This window comes from Pipistrellus kuhlii, unplaced genomic scaffold (genome assembly GCF_014108245.1).
Source record: "Pipistrellus kuhlii isolate mPipKuh1 unplaced genomic scaffold, mPipKuh1.p scaffold_m20_p_2, whole genome shotgun sequence".
NCBI classification, from domain to species: Eukaryota; Metazoa; Chordata; class Mammalia; order Chiroptera; family Vespertilionidae; genus Pipistrellus; species Pipistrellus kuhlii.
The window spans coordinates 132142035-132163052 of NW_023425515.1; the positions used below are offsets into that span (position 1 = coordinate 132142035).

A 21018-nucleotide genomic window follows, 5' to 3' on the forward strand; every position below is an offset into this window, starting at 1 on the left:
TTAGGGTGATGCTGGCTTCATAGAATGAGCTTGGAAATGTTCCTTCCTCTTGAATTTTCTGGAATAGTCCGAGGAGGATAGGTTTTAGTTCTTCCTTGACTGTTTGGTAAAACTCTCCTGTTAAGCTATCTGGCCCCAGGCTTTTGTTTGCTGGAAGCTTTTTGACGACTGTTTCAATTTCTTCCCAAGTCACTGGTCTATTGAGATATTTAGATTCTTCCTGATTGAGTTTTGGAAGGTTATATTTTTCTAGGAATATGTCTATTTCCTCAAGGTTGTTCAGTTTATTGGAATAGAGTTTTTCGTAGTATTTTGTAACAATCCTTTGAGTTTCGGCAGGGTCTGTTGTTATTTCACCTCTTTCATTTCTAATTTTGTTTATTTGGGTCCTCTCTCTTTGTTTTTTGGTTAGCCTGGCTAGAGGTTCATCAATTGTGTTTATCCTTTCAAAGAACCAGCTCTTGGTTTTGTTGATCTTTTGTATTGTTTCTTTGGTCTTTATGTCATTTTTCTCCGCTCTGATTTTTATTATTTCCTTCCTTCTGCTTACACTGGGCTTTTCTTATTGCTCTTTTTCTAACTCTTTGAGTTGTAGAGTTAGATAATTTGTTACCACTTTTTCTTGTTTTTTGCATTAGGCTTGTAGAGATATGAACTTCCCTCTCAAAACTGCTTTTGCTGTGTCCCTTAGATTTTGGATTATTGTATTTTCATTGTCATTAGTCTCCAGGATGTTTTTAATTTCTTCCTAGATTTATCTGGTAATCTAGTCCTTGTTTAATAGCATGCTGTTTAGTCTCCATGTGTTTGATTTCTTTAGAATATTTTAATTGTAGTTGATTTCAAGTTTTATGCCACTATGATCTGAGAAGATGCTTGATATGATTTCTATCTTCTTGAATTTGAAGAGACCTTGCCTATGTCCCAAAATGTGGTCTATCTTTGAGAATGTCCCATGTGCATTTGAGAAGAATGTATATTCTGTGGCTTTGGGTTGGAATGTTCTGAAGATGTCGATTAATTCCATCTGGTCTAGTGAGTCATTTAGGATTGATGTTTCTTTGCTGATTTTTTATTTACATGATTTGTCAAAAGGTAACAATGGAGTATTAAAATCTCCTACTGTGATTGTATTGCTATTAATCTCTCCTTTAATGTCCTCCAGCAGTTTTTTTAATGTATTTGGGTGATCCCATATTGGGTGCATATATATTTACCAGGGTTATTTCTTCTTGTTGGATTGCTCCCTTTAGTATTATGAAGTGCCCTTCATTATCTCTTGTTATGTCCTTCACTATGAAATCTAATTTGTCAGATATAAGTATTGCTACCCCAGCTTTTATTTTCATTTCCACTTGCCTGGAAAACATTTTTCATCCCTTCACCCTCAGTCTCTGTGTGTCTTTTTTTCTGAAATGGGTTTCTTGTAGACAGCAGATATGTGGGTCTTGTTTTCTTATCCAATCTATTGCCCTATGTCTTTTGTTTGGGGAATTTAATCCATTTACATTTAAAGTGATAATTGATAGGTACTATTTGTTGCCATTTTTATTCTATACCCCTGTGTTCCTTCTTCGCTTCCTATTTCTTTATTTTTACAGCAGACCCTTTAGCATTTTTTGCATTGTTGGTTTGGTGGTGATAAATTCCGTTAGTCTGTTTATGTCTGTGAAGCACCTGATTTCACCTTCAGTTTTGATTGATAGCCTTTCTGGGTACAGTATTCTTGGAATCAGAACCTTCCTTTGCATTATTTTGTATATTTCATTTCATTCCCTTCTGGCCTGATGAGTTTCTGTTGAGAAATCAGTTGCTAGTCTGATGGGGGTTCCTTTATATGTAACTTTCTGTCTCTCTCTTGCTGCTTGTAAAATTCTTACTTTGTCGTTGGTGTTTGCCAATTTAATTATAACGTGCCTTGTCATCAGTCTTTTGGGATTCATTTTGCTTGGGACTCTGCGAGCATCTTGAATTTCTGTGGGTTTTTTCTTCTCTATCTCAGGAAAGTTTTCTGTCATTATTTCTTCAAACACTTTTTCTATGTCTTCCTCAGTTTCCTTTCCTTCTTGAACTCCTATTATTCTAATATTGTTTTGTTTTGTATTGTCCCAAAGTTCCCTTAGGCTCTCCTCCTGATTTTTGATTTTTTGTTCCACAAGCTGCTCTAATTGGATATATATATTTTTTCATCTTATCTTCTAGCTCACTGATGCGGTTCTTTGCTTCTTCTAGTCAACTCTTGATGCTTTCTATTGAGTTCTTTACAGTAACAATGTCATTTTTCATTTCTTCTTGGTTCTTCTTCATTACCTCTTGGTTCTTACTCAGATTGTCAAATTTGTCTTCCATTCTTTTTAGCCATCTTATGACCATTACTCTGAATTCTTGCTCTGGTAGGTTGCTTGCCTCTAATCCATTTACTTCCTTTTCTGGTGATGCCTGCTTTTCTTTCATATGCAGGTTGTTTCTTTGTTTCCCCATGATCTCTCTTTTCAGGATGTCTGATTATGTAGTTCTCTCTCTCCTTTTTGTAGTGCAATGGAGCACTCTTTTGAGTCCAAGTGTTTGCGCCACCTGGGAACAGTGTTCTGGGGCTCACAGCTGCTTGGTGGTAGCTTGTGGCTGTGGGTATTCAGGTCTCTGACAAATCCACTTTTTCTTTAAAGATAGTGAGATTTCCCCATCCAAGCCCGTAGGTAGCTCTGGGAGGGGGGCCAGTCACGCTGTGGGTGCTTCCCTGTCAGGGGCACCCTGATCATCAGTCCTCTGCCTTCTCCTGGAGTTTGCCTGTCCCTTACTAACAAACACTCCCAGTGTGACCCTCACCTGCTCTCTCTTTCTGCTTTGGGACAAGGCTCAGAACCCAAACCATCTATTCTTCTGCCATTTTGTGTCCAGAGCTATTTTGTTTTTTTAGAATTCACAAATAAGTGAAGTCAGATGATATTTGTCTTTCTCTGTCTAACTTATTTAACTGAGCACAGTACTCTCTAGATTCATCCATGCTATCTCAAATGGTATGATTTCATTCTTTATTATGCTTGAGTAATATTCCATTGTGTATATTACTACCTATACTTTACCTACCTGTCTATTTTGGTTACTTCCATATCTTGGCTACTGTAAATAATGATGCAATGAATATAGCAGTCATATATTCTTTTTGAATCAGTGTTTTGTATTTCTTCAAATATATTACCAGAAGTGAAGTCACTGGGCCATAAAATAGTTCTATTTTTAATTCTTTTGTGAAACCTCCATTCTCTTTTCCATAGTAGCTGCACAAATCTGCATTCTCACCAACAGTGCACAATGATTCCCCCCCTCCTCCTTTTTTTTTCTTCACATCCTCAGCAACTCTTATTGCTTGTTTATTTATTAATGAGTGCCATTCGGACAGGAATGAGGTGATAATTTATTGTGTTTTAACTTGCATTTATCTGATGATTAGCAATGTTGAACATCTTTTCATATGTGTATTGGCCTTCATGTTGGAGATTATACTGTCCATGTTTTATTCTAGTAGATGTATGGTTTTGAGTCTTACATTTAATTCTTTAATCTAGTTTGAGTTTATTCTTATATATGGTGTAAGAAGGTGGTGTAGTTTCACTTCTTCTGCACATATTTGTCCAATTTCCCAACACCATGCACGAACTAGGCTGCCTGTACCCCATTGTATGCTGTATGTTGTTTTACCTCTTTTGTCATCTATTAATTGATTGTATTTGCATGGGTTTATTTCTGGGAACCCTGATGTTTCAATTGATCTGTATGTTTTTATTCCAGCACTATGCTGCTTAGATTACCACAGTATTGTATTATAGTTTGGTATCAGGTAGCATATTACTTCCAACTTTATTCTTTCTCAGTATGTCTGTGACTATTCAGGGTCTTTTATGGTTTCATGTACATTTTTTGATTATTTATTGTAGTGATGTGAAAAACACCATTGGTATTTTGAGATACATTGTGTTGAATTTATAGATTTCTCTGGGTATTATAGATATTTTAATTATGTTAATCATTTCTATTTGTATCGTAGGTTCCTCCCCCCCCCCCCCAATTTCCCCATATTTCCCCATGCTACAATTTCAAAATAATAAAGATATTTGAATGGGTTACATCTACATAGGCATGTAGATATCTGCTTAACCCTGGAATGAAATTCCACTTCTGATTTATACACTCTTGATTTCATGTTTGTATTTATGGTTTCTCAAAGCAATGAGAAATGGGCTACACAGATCAACAAAACTATGGAATAAATATAATTCTTAACCTTAAAGAGTTTAGAGACTGTTGATATCTTAAAATTATGTTTTAGCTACATTTACTCTTCAATCTTCGAAGTATTTTATTTTTTAAAGGCTAATGCTATACACATTATTTTTTAGCATCTAAATAGTTTTCTTTAGATAATCTGGTGTTACCGTGTTTCCCCCAAAATAAGACATCCCCTGAAAATAAGACCTAGCACAACTTTGGGAGAAAAAATTAATATAAGACACTGTCTTATTTTAAGGGAAACAGGGTATTTCCAACATTGCTACATTATGTACTGTTTGAACTCTTCAATTTGATCCACAGCTTCATTTTCCCATGGGATCAAGTAGACCAAAAACTTATATACCCAAGTTTCTGTTATTCATTCAGTAGCTAATATTGACAATATAAACATTACTCTACCATTTGAGGTCCGACAACAATAGTAGGTTGCTATAGTTGTTTTTTTTTAAGCATATTTAATCACTTCCAAATTTTCCCCCAAAGTTGTATCATCAGTAAATTTGATGTTAAAGAAGCATTTGTATTTCCACCCAAAGGAGTTGTAACCAGAAGTTATATATGGCAAAGATACACAATTCCCTGTCATAAAAATCTTTAGATCCCTTGTCCTCAGACTGCACCTACTGTAATACCTGTTTTTGTTGGTCTTATCTTTCAGGCAGGAATCCCAAAGCCCAAATATCCAATCTCCCCAGAGAGTGCATCCGGAATTTCTTTCCAAAACGAAAGTGTTTTGTCTTTGACCGACCAATAAATGACAAAGAACTCCTAGCCAATATTGAGAAGATTGCAGAATACCAACTGGATCCTAAATTCCAGGAACAAACAAAGAATTTCTGTTCTTACATCCTCACCCAGGCGAGGGCCAAGACCCTCAGGGAGAGAATCACAATCACTGGAAAACGTGAGTCTCAATTTCACATTTTGGGGCCTAATAATTGTTGAATATATTATAGGATATGTTCTCCAGGATTTATTTTTGATTCTACCTAGAATTATGGGTCCACAGATATTCATACTCCACGAATACATATGTATACTTATTCTGCTTTTGGATGTTTATAAATTTCTCTCCAAAATTACAACCATTGACAGCAAAATCTATTACATCCATACATATAAAAAGTGTTCTACTAATAATGAATCACTAACTGGGTGTAAAAACAGAATACTCTATTTTCTTAATTAAAGTCATTTATAATGAATGAGATTTGCAAGAAGACAAAAAATATTTTGGAGGTTTAGAGAAATTTAACAATGCACCTTAGCCCATAAAGCTCTGATAATTTACTGTAAGCTTCAGAATTCAGAAAAATATAGCATCACATTTACCTTGCTTCATCTTGTCCACCTATATAAGCAATTTGCTTCTAAGATTTTCAATGGGAAATTATGTTTTCCAGATACCATTTAGTATGTTAGATAAAGGAATATATTGAATTATGTTAGCCTTGTGGTCTAAAGAAACATAAAAATTAATAGTCAATGGGACAATAGTGTTACTGGAGGAAATATGTTCTCCTGTGGTGTTGTGTGAAAGGAATTTAAGGGACCCTTGAGGTACGTGGAATTTTATGTGATAATGGCAAGGGTTATTAAAGTGAAAAGCAATGTACACTCTCAGGAAGACAGAGATCTGGCAGACTAGAGAGCAGCTATTGCCCTGATGTTTTTGTTAAGCTTCCCCATATTTGGGTTTGGGAAAGAGCAGGCTTTTTAAAAAAGATCCAATCTCTTTCCTGTTTTCTTCAGGTCTTGTGCCCTTCCCTTAGGCAATGCTTTCCCCTAGATTTTCCCAGGCTTGTACCTTCCCCCACATATGGTCCATATTTAGCTCCTACTGCACATGCTTCATTTGGCTCCTATTGTGCAGGTACTTAGTAGAGGAATTCTTTCTGCCTCATTTTCTCCCATCCTGGTGGTTGGGTGGACTCCCCAGGAGGTTTGTAACACTATTTTTTTCTATTTAATCAGGCTTTATTAGATGTCTTATTCCATTAGGCCCCTAGTCTCTTGTTAATATTTAATTAACAGCATACACCAATCATAGTAGATGGAAGTAGTGTGTGTGTATGTGTGTGTGTGTGTGTACAAACCCGTGCATGTGGGTGCATTTGTGTGTGTTTATATGTGTGCACATATCTGGGTGTTTGGTTGTGAGATACATAAGGACGGAGAGATTTAGAAAGGTAGTCTTTGAATCATAGATCCCGTTGAGTGATATCCCTTAAATTTCCTGGCTTATTAGGTCTAAGGACTCTAGTGGTGACTTATGTGGATGCCATCAATAGTGGAGCAGTGCCTTGTTTGGAGAATGCAGTGACAACTCTGGCCCAGCTTGAGAACTCAGCGGCTGTGAAGAAGGCAGCCGACCACTACAGCGAGCAGATGGCCCAGAGAGTGAGCTTCCCCACAGACACCCTGCAGGAGCTGCTGGACCTGCATGCAGCCTGTGAGAGGGAAGCCATTGCAATCTTCATGGAAAACTCCTTCAAGGATGAAAACCAGGAGTTCCTGAAGCATCTTATGGTACTTTGTCTTAGTATTTATTTACCCTTTGTGTCTTTCCCTTGAAAAATGAAGCCTAGAAGAGCATTTCTGACTTGAGTCCTCCTCTCTCACTCATTGATTGAGTGGTCTGGATTCTTATGGAGGATAGAGTTTCAAAGGACTGCATTTTCTTTTTCCTCTCCCCCCCAAACCTCAGGCACTTTATGTAAAACTTTCTCTGGTTTCTGATGCATATTCAGTATGCAAGTCTTTCAGAAACAAAGACTTATATTGAATTCAAGCCTGCCCTGAACACCCAAAAGTCATTCCTCAGCTAGTCACTTTTGTGAGGGACTCTCCTACTCTCAGGAACCAAATGTCTCTAAACAGACCCTCCATACCAGGCTATTTTCAACTCCTTTGGCTCCTTGAAGTATCTATTTAATCAGGCTTTATCAGATGTTTCATTCCATTAGGCCCCTAGTCTCTTGTTAATATTTAACTAACTGCCATTGAAGATGGAATTAACAAAAGTTATAACTGCAGTGAGCCATAGAGATAAGGGAGTTCAACACCAACATTTTTTATTAGGAACCTGAGATCCAAGAATGTTGGAAGCTTTTTTCTGGCTTACATTAAATTACCTACCTTGTGGGTAAAGGAAGCCTTGTAATTCCTGTTTTATTCCATGTCCTTCTCCAACAGAATGCTTTTTGCATGAGGACCACAGCTAGACTTCCTTCCACCAGATTCTTTGGAATTTTTTCTCCTCTGTTCCTTTCTCCTGGTGACAGCCCTCTATATTTCTCTTGTAGGAAATCATAAAGGATAAGCAGGATAAGTTCTTGCTGCAGAATGAAGATGCATCTGTTAAATACTGTCAGGATAAACTGGAGCAGCTTTCCAAGTCCCTAATGGAAGCTATTTCAGCAGGCATGTTCTCTGTTCCTGGTGGTCACAAACTCTACATGGAAACAAAGGGAAAGATTGAACAGGACTACTGGCAAGTGCCCAAGAAAGGAGTAAAGGTGAGGAATAAGGGGAGCATAGGGATCCTACAGATTAAAGTCAAGAGGGTCTCCTGGAAGTTGGTCACAGCACTGGTTGTGGGTAATATGAGAGCATGGGGATATCATGACTATTTTAACCTTAAAGGCCCATAATTTGGTCTTCCTTCCTAAAGAGAGCCACAATGTCTTCTCAAAAACGAATTGGTTTTCTGAAATCTATAAAATTCAGAAGAGAAATAATCATTTTCCATCCAACAATATAACATCCAGTAAGTCAAAGGCAAACAATTTACAAGTTAAAATCAAAGTTTTTATATTCAAAACTTATCAAAAGAGGAAAGGAATTCAATCATGCACATAATTGCATACAGCATTAAAATACTTATGAATCTGAGATAGTTAGCTATTTAGGTGGTGGTACCAATTAATAATATTAAAATAATAATGATAATAATGCAGTTAATGTTTATTGAAATCTTAATGTTAGGACCTAATGTTGAGTACTTTTCCTAGAATTTTATTTTTATCCTTCAACTAGCATTAACAGGCATCTATACATTTTGTAAACATTTCACACATCTGAACTGAGAGGCAGAGACGGATTAAAATGACTTCCTTAAAGGTACAGCCAGCAAGTGTCAGAGGATAACAGCAACACTAATTGGAGAAAACATATCTCCCTAGAAGGTAAATATACAAAAGCACCAGAGCCAGTGGTTTTGCAGCACTGAAAATGGTTCTCACTGGCTGGAATGTAGAGTGAACAGAAGAATGGAGCACTAGGAGAGAGACTTCATGGGGTATGAAGAACTTCTGATCTCTCTAATGAGATTGGAAACTGTGGAAATATTATTCAGTTTTAATCAGGCAGGAAACATTACATGGACACAGTTATTTTGAAGCCTATTCTTCCCAGTGGAAATCGAAGTTCTTTGTTCCTTCTTGTCTCCTCAGGCAAATGAGGTTCTCCAGAGGTTCCTGCAGTCCCAGGCAGCAATAGAGAATTCCATCCTGCAGGCAGACAAAGCGCTCACAGATGGGGAGAAGGCCATGGCAGGTAAGTGGCAGGGCTGGGCTCAGAATTGGTTGCAGGTACCTGCAGTATCCTTTGATAGCTGTGAGAAAAAAACCTCCGGAAACAAGGAGCTTTCTGTTTGTCCTTCTGTGGGACATACTCTATAACTTGAAAACACCAAAGCATCTCAACCAGCCAGGGCCTTTCCCATCACACTCCGAAATGTGCTCCTGATGGTGTGGCAAAGGAAGCAATTCAGATTCTTCCACGTCCTTTTCCGGTTTGGCTTGTTCTCAGAGCTCAGGAGGGTAGAGATCAGTCCTCACCTAATTTTCTTGCCTCTCTCAAACCTCCCTGGGGCAGCGGAGTGGGCCAAGAAGGAGGCAGCTGAGAAGGAACAGGAGGTCATGAAACAGAAACTACAGGAGCAGCAGCAACAGATGGAGGCACAGAAAAAAAGTTTCGAGGAAAATATATTGCAACTGAAGGAGAAGATGGAGAAGGAAAGAGAGAATATAATAAAAGAGCAGACTATGATGTTGGAGCATAAATTGAAGGTAAGTCCTGCCATGGCCTCAGTAGTGCTCCATGGTCATTTCCTGGTACGTCAGGTGGGATGGAGAATGTTACAGCAAGACCATGGAGGCAACACCATTGCCATTTACTACTTGTGATTTGATAAAGTATTGAATCTTCCCCTTGTTCTTTTTCTTTGTAAAAAAAAATTAATTTTGAAATACACTCTGGGCATAGACTCTGGAGTGGTCAGAACAAGCATCTCATCTCTGAATACTTAGACAATATAAATAGATTCTGAGCTGTGATTTTAGGTTATTTTAAAATGACTTATTTTGAAACACATGTATTTATTGTAACTACCAACTGGCTTATTTTACCAAGATCATTGCCTATTATCAGGAGCCCTGCTACCACCCAAAGACTCTGAGGTAGATCTATGCTGACAATAAACTATCAGAAATGTCCAGATTAAAAATATAGGTGTATGACAGCTTCAAACTTGCTGCATGGTTCCCAGATATGGAGAATCTATCCAAGACATCTGATGGCAAAGGAAGAATTCCTGATTGGCTATCTGATCATGTTTATAATAGGGTTCTAGAGCAATGTATAATTTCCCATTATTTCTACATTTGGTTGGCCATAATTTCCTAAGAGGGATTGAGAATTGGTGCCAGCAGACCAAGGTTACTGCTCAACTGATATTGTGACTAGCACACATTACATTTGTCCTCAGGCTAAGCTTAGCATCCTATCAAAACCCTATATATGTGTGAATATTTTTAAGAATGTAAACTAATCTTTCTTCCAAAGTTTAGGTCCAAGACAGAATTATTCCTTTTTGGAAAATTATCCTTGATTCTGTAAGGGAGAACAATTTTAAGAGTGAAAGGAAAGAGTTATTAAATATAAAATTAAATTATTGAAAAACATGTGAATTTAAAATGTTTTATTTCCCTTCTCACATTTTTTAGGTTCAAGAAGATCTACTTAAAGAAGGATTTAAAAAGAAAGCTGAAGAGATGAATGCAGAGATCAGTAATTTGAAAAATAAGATTGATAATGCTAAAAAGGATGCTTCTCACTGGATTGAAAAAGCCATAGATGTCTTTACATTGTTGTGTTTTCCTGGTAACCCTATTATGAAAGGCTTTGGATTACTGCTTAGAATAATGAAATAATTCTCCTTTGAAATAAATTATAGATGTGGATATATGCTATGGATTGTTTCTAGTGTGTATTCTTTTTAATTTCATTCATCCAAGTCTTAAACAAAAAAAAAGTGCCTACTAAAGGATATCAATGCCTAGCCCTCATTAGACAGAATTAATGCTCCTATGCTTTGATATAGTATGTTTACTTTATGAAATATGCATGTTGAAATAAATATACTTACAAACAATTCATCAACTTACCACTTTAAGTGACAAAAGATTGGAAACTACTAAAACATTTATCTATATAAATTAGTAATATATTGATAATTTAACATGTGCACATGCTGGAATAATATGCAGCCATTAAATTCAGCTTTATTTTTTTGTAAATATACAACAATGTTGAAAATACATTGTAAAGTGAAAAAAGGAGGTACACAAGAAGTGTATAATGTGTTTACTGGAAAAAAATGTATTATAAGTACTGTGTGCAAACATAGGTATGTGCACACATTGAATACCTATGGGAGCCCTCAAAGAAGTAATATCTTCTACTCTGGAGAAGTGGGTGGAATCAGGATAAACATGTCACTTGCTTTTCAGTATATACTCTTTCTTTGGAATCATGTAAAAAATCATAAATAAATAAATAAGGAAGAAATGTAAAGTACAATATAAATAATGAGTATAATAACAAGAAAATGTAAAAAATGGCTATTGGATCATGAAAGTTTTCACTGCTTCTAGAAATGACACCAGCCTGCAAAATTAGGGGTTTCAACTTAAGTCAAAATATACAAAGTATAAAATTTGCATCCTCATCTTTTTTCCTTTTAGGCCTAGTTCTCAATTCATTATATTTGCTTCAAAACTAAGACATACACAGAAGCCGGTTTGGCTCAGTGGAGAGAGTGTCAGTCTGCAGACTGAAAGTTCCGAAGTTCGATTCCCGTCAAGGGCATGTACATTGGTTGCAGGCACATACCCGGTAGGGGTGTGCAAGAAGCAGCTGGTCGATGTTTCTCTGTCCTCAATGTTTCTAGCTTTCTATCTCTCTCCCTTCCTCTCTGTAAAAAAATTAATAAAATATATTAAAAACAAACAAAAAAACTAAGACATACACTTGCCTGTCTCACCTAGAAATCAAATCTCAGCTGGAATAACTTCTATTCCCTATTCTGAATTACAATTATAAGGTTTTAGAAACAAATTACCAAACATAAGAACATGGTCTGGTGAGAGAGATCCTGTCATCCTTAAAAGTGCAATGGTGGCCTCTATGCTCTAATCAAGGGCCAAAGAGACATGAGCAACTGCGTAACTGGATGGCCTCCTGGTATTAGGTATAAACCTTGTCACATGGAGGCTAGGTTTTGCAGTATATGCCATCAGTATCATGGTTTGCCTTAGCTCAGGTTGCTAGAAATAGTTACCATTTATTGTGTGTCTTTGAAAGCAAATATTTCTTTCTTCTAGTTTTGGAGGCTGTTAGAGATCAGTGTGCCAGCATTGGGTGTGCTTGGTCTGAATTCTCTTCTTGATTTGCAGAAGGCTGCTTTCTTGTTGTGTCTTCACATGGTGGAAAGGATCTGAAGGTGTTTTCATGATCTTTATAATTAGGGTAGTCAAACTGCAGTGCAAGAACTAGAGTGTAAGTTTGTGAAATATAATTGTCAACCTAGATGTATGGTGCCAAAAAATTACTTTAAAAAATGGGTGCAAAATTTATATTTGGAGGGTCATTTTTCTTGAAAAAGTCTGAAATGTTCTAAATATTTTAGTTCAGGCAAAAATAAAGATAGCCTAAATAAAATGTCTGCATTATAAAAGTGGATGCAGATCCAAAACTGTAATATATATGTGAAACAATAAATATTGACTGTGTAAAAAAAAATAATGTACTCTGGGATTAAAAGAGAGGAGATAAAATTAACATAAAAAAATTCCCAAAGAGTCTGGATATAAATCAAGTATTACCGTATTTTTCAGACCATAAGACGCACCTTTTTCCCCCCAGAAGTGGGGGGGAAAAGTCCCTGCGTCTTATGGTCCAAATGTAGCCTACACATATACTTTAAAAAAAAGTTTTTTTACTTGCCCGGCTCTGTGTGGTCTCTGTGTGCTTGCCCGGCTCTAAAATGGTTCTAAATGCTGCTGTTTACTTTACAGGGTTGATTACATGTGTTTATGACTGTGATGTTGGGTTTTAATGCACATAAAATATTTTAGGACACTATTTGTTTCAGAATCTTTTTTTCTTCATTTCCTTTCTCTAAAAACTGGTGCGTCTTATGGTCTGGTGCGTCTTATGGTCCGAAAAATATGGCACTTTGTCCTTGAATTGTTTTGAAGAGGCTAAGGCCTAAGGTGAGTAATTTTGGGTTTCATGATTTAAGTCTAAAAATTGACACTTACAATATGATCAGTTAGAGAACAGAGAAAGTTTCCATTATACTAGGAGACATAAAAATAATTTTTATACATCGCAGTAAGTAAAAAAGCAAAAAACAAAACACCACAAAAAGTGGGGGGGAAAATGTTAAGTAAAGTTAGAAAATATTTTGAAAACATGATGATCAACTAAGCCTAATGTACGAATGTAGAACCCTACAGCCAACAATAGTGGAATATGTTTTTTTTGTAAAGCACACTAAGAAACATCAGATGAATTTTACCTGTACCAAACCATAAAGCAGGATTAGTTGTCTTATGTCAGATTCTCTAGAAGCCTTGCCCTGGTGGTGGGTTCTTGATCACGTGATTTTTGACGGTGTGCTTTCAATAGAAGGGGCCTAAGGGAAGCAAGAGAGGGCAGGAAGATAGAAATGAAAGGAGGCTGTGGTTGCAGGCAAAAAATGGCTTCAAGCTAATACACTGGGGTTTCCATAGCACAAATAGCATGAGAGATTGTTCTTCCTTGAAACAAAATGCTAGATACTTGTACCCCATCAGGCATTATGTGGGGGCTATCCATCTTGAGCAGAGCAGCCACCATGCTGCTAAGGGAAATTTTCCAAAGAAAGGAGCAGCTGTGAGCTTTTTAGCAATGAACACACACAATGACTTGTAAGATGATCCAACTGAGGCACTAACAGCAAACAGTACCCATATAAAGATTAATATATGCATACCTTCCTTCTGCCATGGCCTATGTATGCCACACTAACCAATACTGGTTCTGTCATCTAGGCAGCCAGTTACCTAGTTCTAGAATCCCTTTATAGGAACTTATTTTTCAGACCTCTGTGGGTGCAATCTACTGCTGGTTGAATTCCTTAGAAAGCAAATTATATGACTGAAATTTGTAAGAAAAATTTTTGTATGGAACACTACTGGAAAGAGCATTTATGAAAGGATGTCGAAGGAAATGAGACTGGGAAGGAAGGGAAAATTAGCCACATTCTTAGCAATTGCTTCACCCATTTCAATGGAGAACTCTGGTCATCAGTAGTTCTTTCTTTTCCCATGTTTTTAAGAGATCAGTCATGGAATGATGAACACCCTAATAAGTGTCAAGACTTTGGGCAAGAGAGCTGAAAACTAAGTTACATGTGTTTGTAGGAGAGGATGTAGTTTATAACCAAGATATCTGAGAAAGTTAAGGGTCATGGGAGAGGTGAAAAGTGGTGAGAACAATGGATATATATATATATATCCCACTGAGGTTCAAGAGCATTCATGTAGGGTTGTAGAAGATGGGCTCACAATACAAAAAAGAATGTCATGAGCAAAGAATTGAATTTGTAATGGCAAGTTTCATATGTGGAAATGTTATTGTTTTTTTTTTTGTTTGTTTTTGTTTAGTTTATTTATTTATTTATTTATTTATTTATTTATTAATATATTTTATTGATTTTTTTTGCCCCCCTCCCTCCCTCCCACTTATCCCCTCCCTCCCCAGAGTTTTATGTCCATTGGTTGTACTTATATGCATGTATAAAAGTCCTTTGGTTGATCTATTATCTCCCTCAGATCTTCCTCCCCTCCCCGCTGTAATTGGACAATCTGCTTGTTGATATACTGTCTCTATATCTATCTTTAGGTTCATCAGTTTATAATGTTCTTTATTATCCACAAATGAGTGAGGTCATGTGGTGTTTCTCTTTCATTGATTGGCTTATTTCACTCAGCATGATGTTCTCCAATTCCATCCAGGTTGCTGCAAATGATGAGAAATCCTTTTTTTTTTTTATGGCAGCATAGTATTCCATTGTGTAGATGTACCATTGTTTTTGGATCCAATCATCTGCTGACGGGCACCTAGGCTGTTTCCAAATTCTGGCTATTATAGATTGTGCTGCTATTAACATAGGGGTGCATATATCCTTTTTGATTGGTGTTTCTACTTTCTTGGGATATATTCCTAAAAGTGGGATTACTGGGTCAAATGGGAGTTCCATTTTCAGTTTTTTGAGGAAACTCCACACTGTTCCCCACAGTGGTTGCACCAGTCTGCATTACCACCAGCAGTGCACGAGGGTTCCTTTTTCTCCACAACCTCCCCAACACTTGTTGTTTGTTGATTTGTTGATGTTGGCCATTCTGACAGGTGTGAGATGGTACCGCATTGTTGTTTTGATTTGCATCTCTAGGACAATTAGTGACTTTGAGCATGTTTTCATGTGCCTCTTGGCCTTCCTTCTGTCTTCTTTTGAAAATATTCTATTTAGGTTCATTGCCCATTTTTTAATTGGATCATTCATCTTCCTTTTATTTAGTTGTATAAGCTGTTTGTAGATATTGGAGATTAAACCTTTATCAGTGGTATCATTTGCAAATATGTTCTCCCACACAGTGGGCTTTCTTGTTGTTTTGTTGATGGTTTCTTTTGCTGTAAAAAAGCTTTTTATTTTGATGTAGTCCCATTTGTTTATTTTCTCTTCAGCTTCCATTGCCCTAGGGGTAGTATCAGTGAAGAAGTTCTTTTGGCATACGTCTGAGATTTTGCTGCTTGTGGATGCTTCTAGTATTTTTATGGTTTCCCGTCTGATGTTTAAGTCCTGTATCCATTTTGAGTTTATTTTTGTGAATGGTGTAAGTTGGTGATCTAGTTTCATTCTTTTGCATGTATCTGTCCAATTTTCCCAACACCATTTATTGAAGAAACTGTCTTGACTCCATTGTATATTCGTGCCTCCTTTGTCAAATATTAATTGAGCATAGTGATTTGGGTTGATATCTGAGTTCTTGATTCAATTCCATTGATCTATATGTCTGTTCTTGTGCCAGTACCAGGCTGTTTTGAGAACAGTGGCTTTGTAATACAGTTTGAAGTCTGGTGTTGAGATCCCTCCTACTTTACCTTTCTTTCTCAGGATTGCTGTGTCTATTCGTGGTCTTTTATTGTTCCAAATGAACTTTTGGAGAGTTCTTTCTAGGTCGGTGAAATATGTCCTTGGTATTTTAATTGGGAGTGCATTGAACCTATGGATTGCTTTAGGAAGTATGGACATTTTGATGATGTTGATTCTACCAATCCATGAACATGGTATGTTCTTCCATCTCCTTACATCTTCCTCTATCTCTTTTTTCAGTGTTGTGTAGTTTTCCGCAAATAGGTCCTTTACTTCCTTAGTTAAATTTATTCCTAGGTATCTTAATTTTTTTGGTGTGATGGTAAATGGAATTGCTTTTTTAGTCTCTGTTTCTGTAGTTTCACTGTTGGTGTATAGAAATGCCATGGATTTCTTGGCATTAATTTTGTATCCTGCTACATTGCCAAATTCATTTATTAAGTCAATTAGTTTTTTAATGGAGTCTTTTGGATTTTTTATGTACAATATCATGTCATCTGCAAATAAGGATAACTTTACTTCTTCTTTTCCAATTTGGATGCCTTTTATTTCCTCCTCTTCTCTAATTGCAATGGCTAGTACTTCCAGTACTATGTCAAACAGGAGTGGCGAGAGTGGGCATTCCTGTCTTGTTCCTGTTCTTAGAGGGGATGGTTTTAGTTTTTGCCCATTGAGTATAATGTTGGCTCTGGGTTTATCATATATAGCTTTTATTATGTTGAGGTTTGATCCTTGTACTCCCACCTTGTTAAGAGTTTTTATCAGAAAACGGTGTTGGATTTTATCAAATGCTTTTTCTGCATCAATTGATATGACTATACGATTTTTATCTTTCAATTTGTTTATGTGATGTATCATGTTTATTGATTTGAGGATATTGTACCATCCTTTCATTCCTGGAATAAATCCTACTTGGTCGTGGTGTATGATCTTTGTGATGTTCTTCTGGAGTTGATTTGCTAGAATTTTGTTGAGGATTTTGGCATCTATGTTCATGAGGGATATTGGCCTGTAATTCTCTTTCATTGAGTTGTCTTTATCTGGTTTTGGTATTAGGGTGATGCTGGCTTCATAGAAGGAGTTTGGAAGTGTTCCTTCATCTTGGATTTTTTGGAATAGTCTGAGGAGGATAGTTTTTAGTTCTTCCTTGACTGTTTGGTAAAACTCTCTTGTGAAGCCATCTGGCCCTGGGCTTTTGTTTGCTGGAAGCTTTCTGATGACTGTTTTAATTTCTTCCCAAGTTACTGGTTTAATGAGATTTTTAGATTCTTCCTGATTGAGTTTTGGAACTTTGTATTTTTCTAGGAATATGTCCATTTCCTCCAGGTTGTTCAGTTTGTTGGAATAGAGTTGTTCATAGTATTTTGTAACAATCCTTTGTATTTCGGTGGGGTCTGTTGTTATTTCACCTCTTTCATTTCTGATTTTGTTTATTTGGGTCCTCTCTCTTTTTTTCTTGATTAGTCTGGCTAGAGGTTCATCAATTGTGTTTATCCTTTCAAAGAACCAGCTCTTGGTTTTGTTGATCTTATGTATTGTTTCTTTGGTCTCTATGTCATTTATCTGTGCTCTGATTTTTGTTATTTTCTTCCTTCTGCTTACACTGGGCTTTTCTTATTGCTCTTTTTCTAACTCTTTGTGTTGTAGAGTTAGATCATTTGTTACCCTTTTTTCTAGTTTTTTGCAATAGGCTTGTAAGGATATGAACTTCCCTCTCAAAACTGCTTTTGCTGTGTCCCATAGATTTTGGATTGTTGTGTTTTCATTGTCATTTGTTTCCAGGATGTTTTTAATTTCTTCCTTGATTTCTCTGGTAACCCAGTCCTTGTTTAATAGCATGCTGTTTAGTCTCCATGTGTTTGATTTCTTGGATTTTCTTTTTGTAGTTAATTTCCTGTTTTATGCCATTATGGTCTGAGAAGATGCTTGATATGATTTCTATCTTCTTGAATTTGAAGAGACCTTGGCTATGTCCCAAAATGTGGTCTATCTTTGAGAATGTCCCACGTGCATTTGAGAAGAATGTATATTCTGTGGCTTTGGGGTGGAATGTTCTGAAGATGTCAATTAATTCCATCTGGTCTAGCGAGTCATTTAGGATTGATATTTCTTTGCTGATTTTTTGTTTAGTTGATTTGTCAAACTGTGACAGTGGGGTATCAAAATCTCGTACTATGATTGTATTGCTATTAATCTCTCCCTTAATGTCCTCCAGCAGTTTTTTTTTATGTATTTGAGTGCTCCCGTATTGGGTGCATATATATCTACCAGGGTTATTTCTTCTCGTTGGATTGCTCCCTTTAGTATTATGAAGTGGCCTTCATTGTCTCTTGTTATGTCCTTCACTCTGAGATCTAATTTGTCAGATATAAGTATTGCTACCCCAGCTTTCTTTTCATTTCCATTTGCCTGGAAAACCTTTTTCCATCCCTTCACCCTCAGTCTGTGTGCATCTCTTTTTCTGAGATGGGTTTCTTGTAGACAACAGATGTATGGGTCTTGTTTTCTTATCCAATCTGTTACCCTATGTCTTTTGATTGGAGCATTTAAACCATTTACATTTAATGTTATTAATGATAGGTACTCATTTGACGCCATTTTTATTCTATACCCCTGTGTTCCTTCTTCGCTTCCTATTTCTTTATTTTTACAGTAGACCCTTTAGCATTTCTTGCATTGCTGGTTTGGTGGAGATAAATTCCTTTAGTCTTTTTTTGTCTGTGAAGCTCCTGATTTCCCCTTCAATTTTGAATGATAGTTTTGCTGGGTACAGTATTCTTGGATTCAGTCCCTTTCTTTGCATGACTTTGTATATTTCATCCCATTCCCTTCTGGCCTGATAAGTTTCTGTTGAGAAATCAGTTGTTAATCTGATGAGTGTTCCTTTATATGTAACTTTCTGTCTCTCTCTGGCTGCTTTTAAGATTCTTTGTCATTGTTGTTTTCCAATTTAATTATAATGTGCCTTGGCTTCTGTCTTCTGGGATCCATTTTTCTTGGGACTCTGTGAGCATCTTGGATTTGTGTGGGTTTTTTTTCTTCTCTATCTCAGGAAAGTTTTCTGTCATTATTTCTTGAAATACGTTTTCCATGTCTTCTTCAGTTTTCTTTCCTTCTGGAACCCCTATTATTCGAATATTGTTTTGTTTTGCATTGTTCCAAAGCTCCCGTAGGCTCTCCTCCTGCTTTTTAAATTTTTTTTTCTAGAAGCTGCTCTAATTGGGTCTTTTTTTCCATCTTGTCTTCTAGCTCGCTGATGCAGTCTTCTGCTTCTTCTAGTCTGCTCTTGATGCTTTCTATTGAGTTCTTCATAGTAGCGATGTCATTTTTCATTTCATCTTGAGTCATCTTCATTTCCTCTTGTTTTTTTTTTTTTTTTATTATTTCCTCTTGGGTCTTACTCATATTGTTAAATTTGTCTTCCATTCTTTTTAGCCATCTTAAGATCGTTACTCTGAATTCTTGCTCTGGTAGATTGCTTGCCTCTAACTCGTTTACTTCCTTTTCTGGTGATGCCTGTTTTTCTTTCATTTGTGGGCTGTTTCTTTGTCTCCCCATGGTCTCTCTTCAGGATGTCTCTCTCCTGTGTTGATTTATCTCTCCTGAAATTTCTAATTCCTCCCAGTGTCTGGAATACTGTGCTAGAACTTCAGGGGATAGCTTCAAGATCAAGAGGAAAGAAGGGCATAATCCATAGGAATGTCTTGTTGGCCTGTGTTGTTGTTCAGTTGTGGTTAGAGATGTGGATGATGTAAATTTCAGGCATCTAGGATATAGTGAGCACTGCATTAATTTCTGAGGGCCTTCGCATGCGCTCTCCTGCAAAGCATTTGCTTGTTATCGCACCCATTTCTTCAGGTCTCAGCAATATTTCCTCAGTGAGATCCTTCTTCACCTCCCAGTCTTCATTCCTCTTATGTATTCCTCCATAGCACTCTAACTTTCCCTTGTGGCTATCAGCAGAAACAGGGACTACAAGCTTCCTGCCTCCTCAACCTCTGACCAAAAGCTTGCACTTCACCTTGATTGGACTATTTCTGAGCCAATTGTGGTTGGAATTCTGGAAATGTAATTGTTAATTCCAAAATTTGACCCTGTGTTGTGTAGTTAGGGTTCTACAAAGAAACAAAACAAAACAAAACAAACAACCCCCCCACCCCCAATATCAAAAGGATGTGTGTATATATAGAAAGAAATTTATTGAAAGGAATTGGCTCAAATTATTATGTAGGTTATCAAGTACAAAACCTTCAAGGTAGGCCAGCAAGCCTAGAAGAGCTGATGTTCTATTTCTAGTCTGAAGGCCAGGAAGAGCCAAAGTTGCAGATGAAGTTCTAAGTCTACTGGAGAGTTTAGTATAGAGGTACCTATTATTTACATATAAATGCCTCATTGAAACTCCCACCCAGATAAAAATATAAAGCATTAATTTAATCCCAGTAATGTTTTTATTATACTTCTCCTTACCCACAATTAACTACTACTCCTACTTCTGTCACCAAGCAAAGTTTAGTCTGTCTTTACTTCATATAACACAACTTCATATACTCTTTTCTGAGTTTTTTGCTCAATGTTTTGTTTGTGACAGTCATCCTTGTTGCAAACAGAAGTTCATTCTCTTCATTGCTCCACAAACACTTCTCAACCTTAGCACTCTTGATATTTTGGGCTGGAAATATATATATATATATATATATATATATATATATATATACACACACACACACACACACACACACACACACACAAGGGGCCTACTGCATGAAGTTCATGCACTGGGAAGGGGTCTCTCAGCCCAGCCTGCCCCTCTCACATACTGGAAGCCCTCAGGGGATATCCTACTGAGGTGACCTGGCTGATCAGGGGAAGGCACCAGCTCCATCACCCTGCTGCTGCAGCCACTGCCAGTCAGCATTGCTGTCAAGGTGTTTTGATCAATACAGACTCCAGTCCCTTTCCCATGGAAAAATGACAACTTCAGGCATTTTCAAGATGTGACTTTCATAGGATATGACATTTCTTTCTTTCTCTCTCTATTTCTTTATTCCCCAATCTGAAGATATGTTTCCATTGATTTTTAGAGAATGTGGAAGGAAAAGGAAAGACAGAAACATCAAAGTGAGAGGAACACTTTGATTGGTTGCCTCCTGCATGAGCCGTAACCTGGGCCCCCGGCAGCGAGGATCCTGTAACCTAGGTCCATGCCCTTGATCAGAATTGAACCCAGACCCTGTGGTCGGCAG

At 37.0% G+C, this 21018-nt stretch overlaps 1 protein-coding gene across 1 annotated transcript in view; it reads left to right on the forward strand.

Annotated features, from left to right (window-relative positions):
* LOC118724003 (guanylate-binding protein 6) overlaps window positions 1-10726 on the forward strand; it is an 87654-nt gene extending 76928 nt beyond the window's left edge. The window contains exons 6-11 of the mRNA XM_036446850.2: window positions 4949-5194; window positions 6539-6819; window positions 7596-7808; window positions 8745-8847; window positions 9169-9362; window positions 10299-10726. Of these exons, the coding sequence (XP_036302743.1) occupies window positions 4949-5194; window positions 6539-6819; window positions 7596-7808; window positions 8745-8847; window positions 9169-9362; window positions 10299-10505 (1244 nt within the window). The 3' untranslated portion in view covers window positions 10506-10726. The remainder of the gene's footprint in view (window positions 1-4948; window positions 5195-6538; window positions 6820-7595; window positions 7809-8744; window positions 8848-9168; window positions 9363-10298) is intronic.
* The last annotated feature ends 10292 nt before the right edge of the window (window positions 10727-21018 follow it).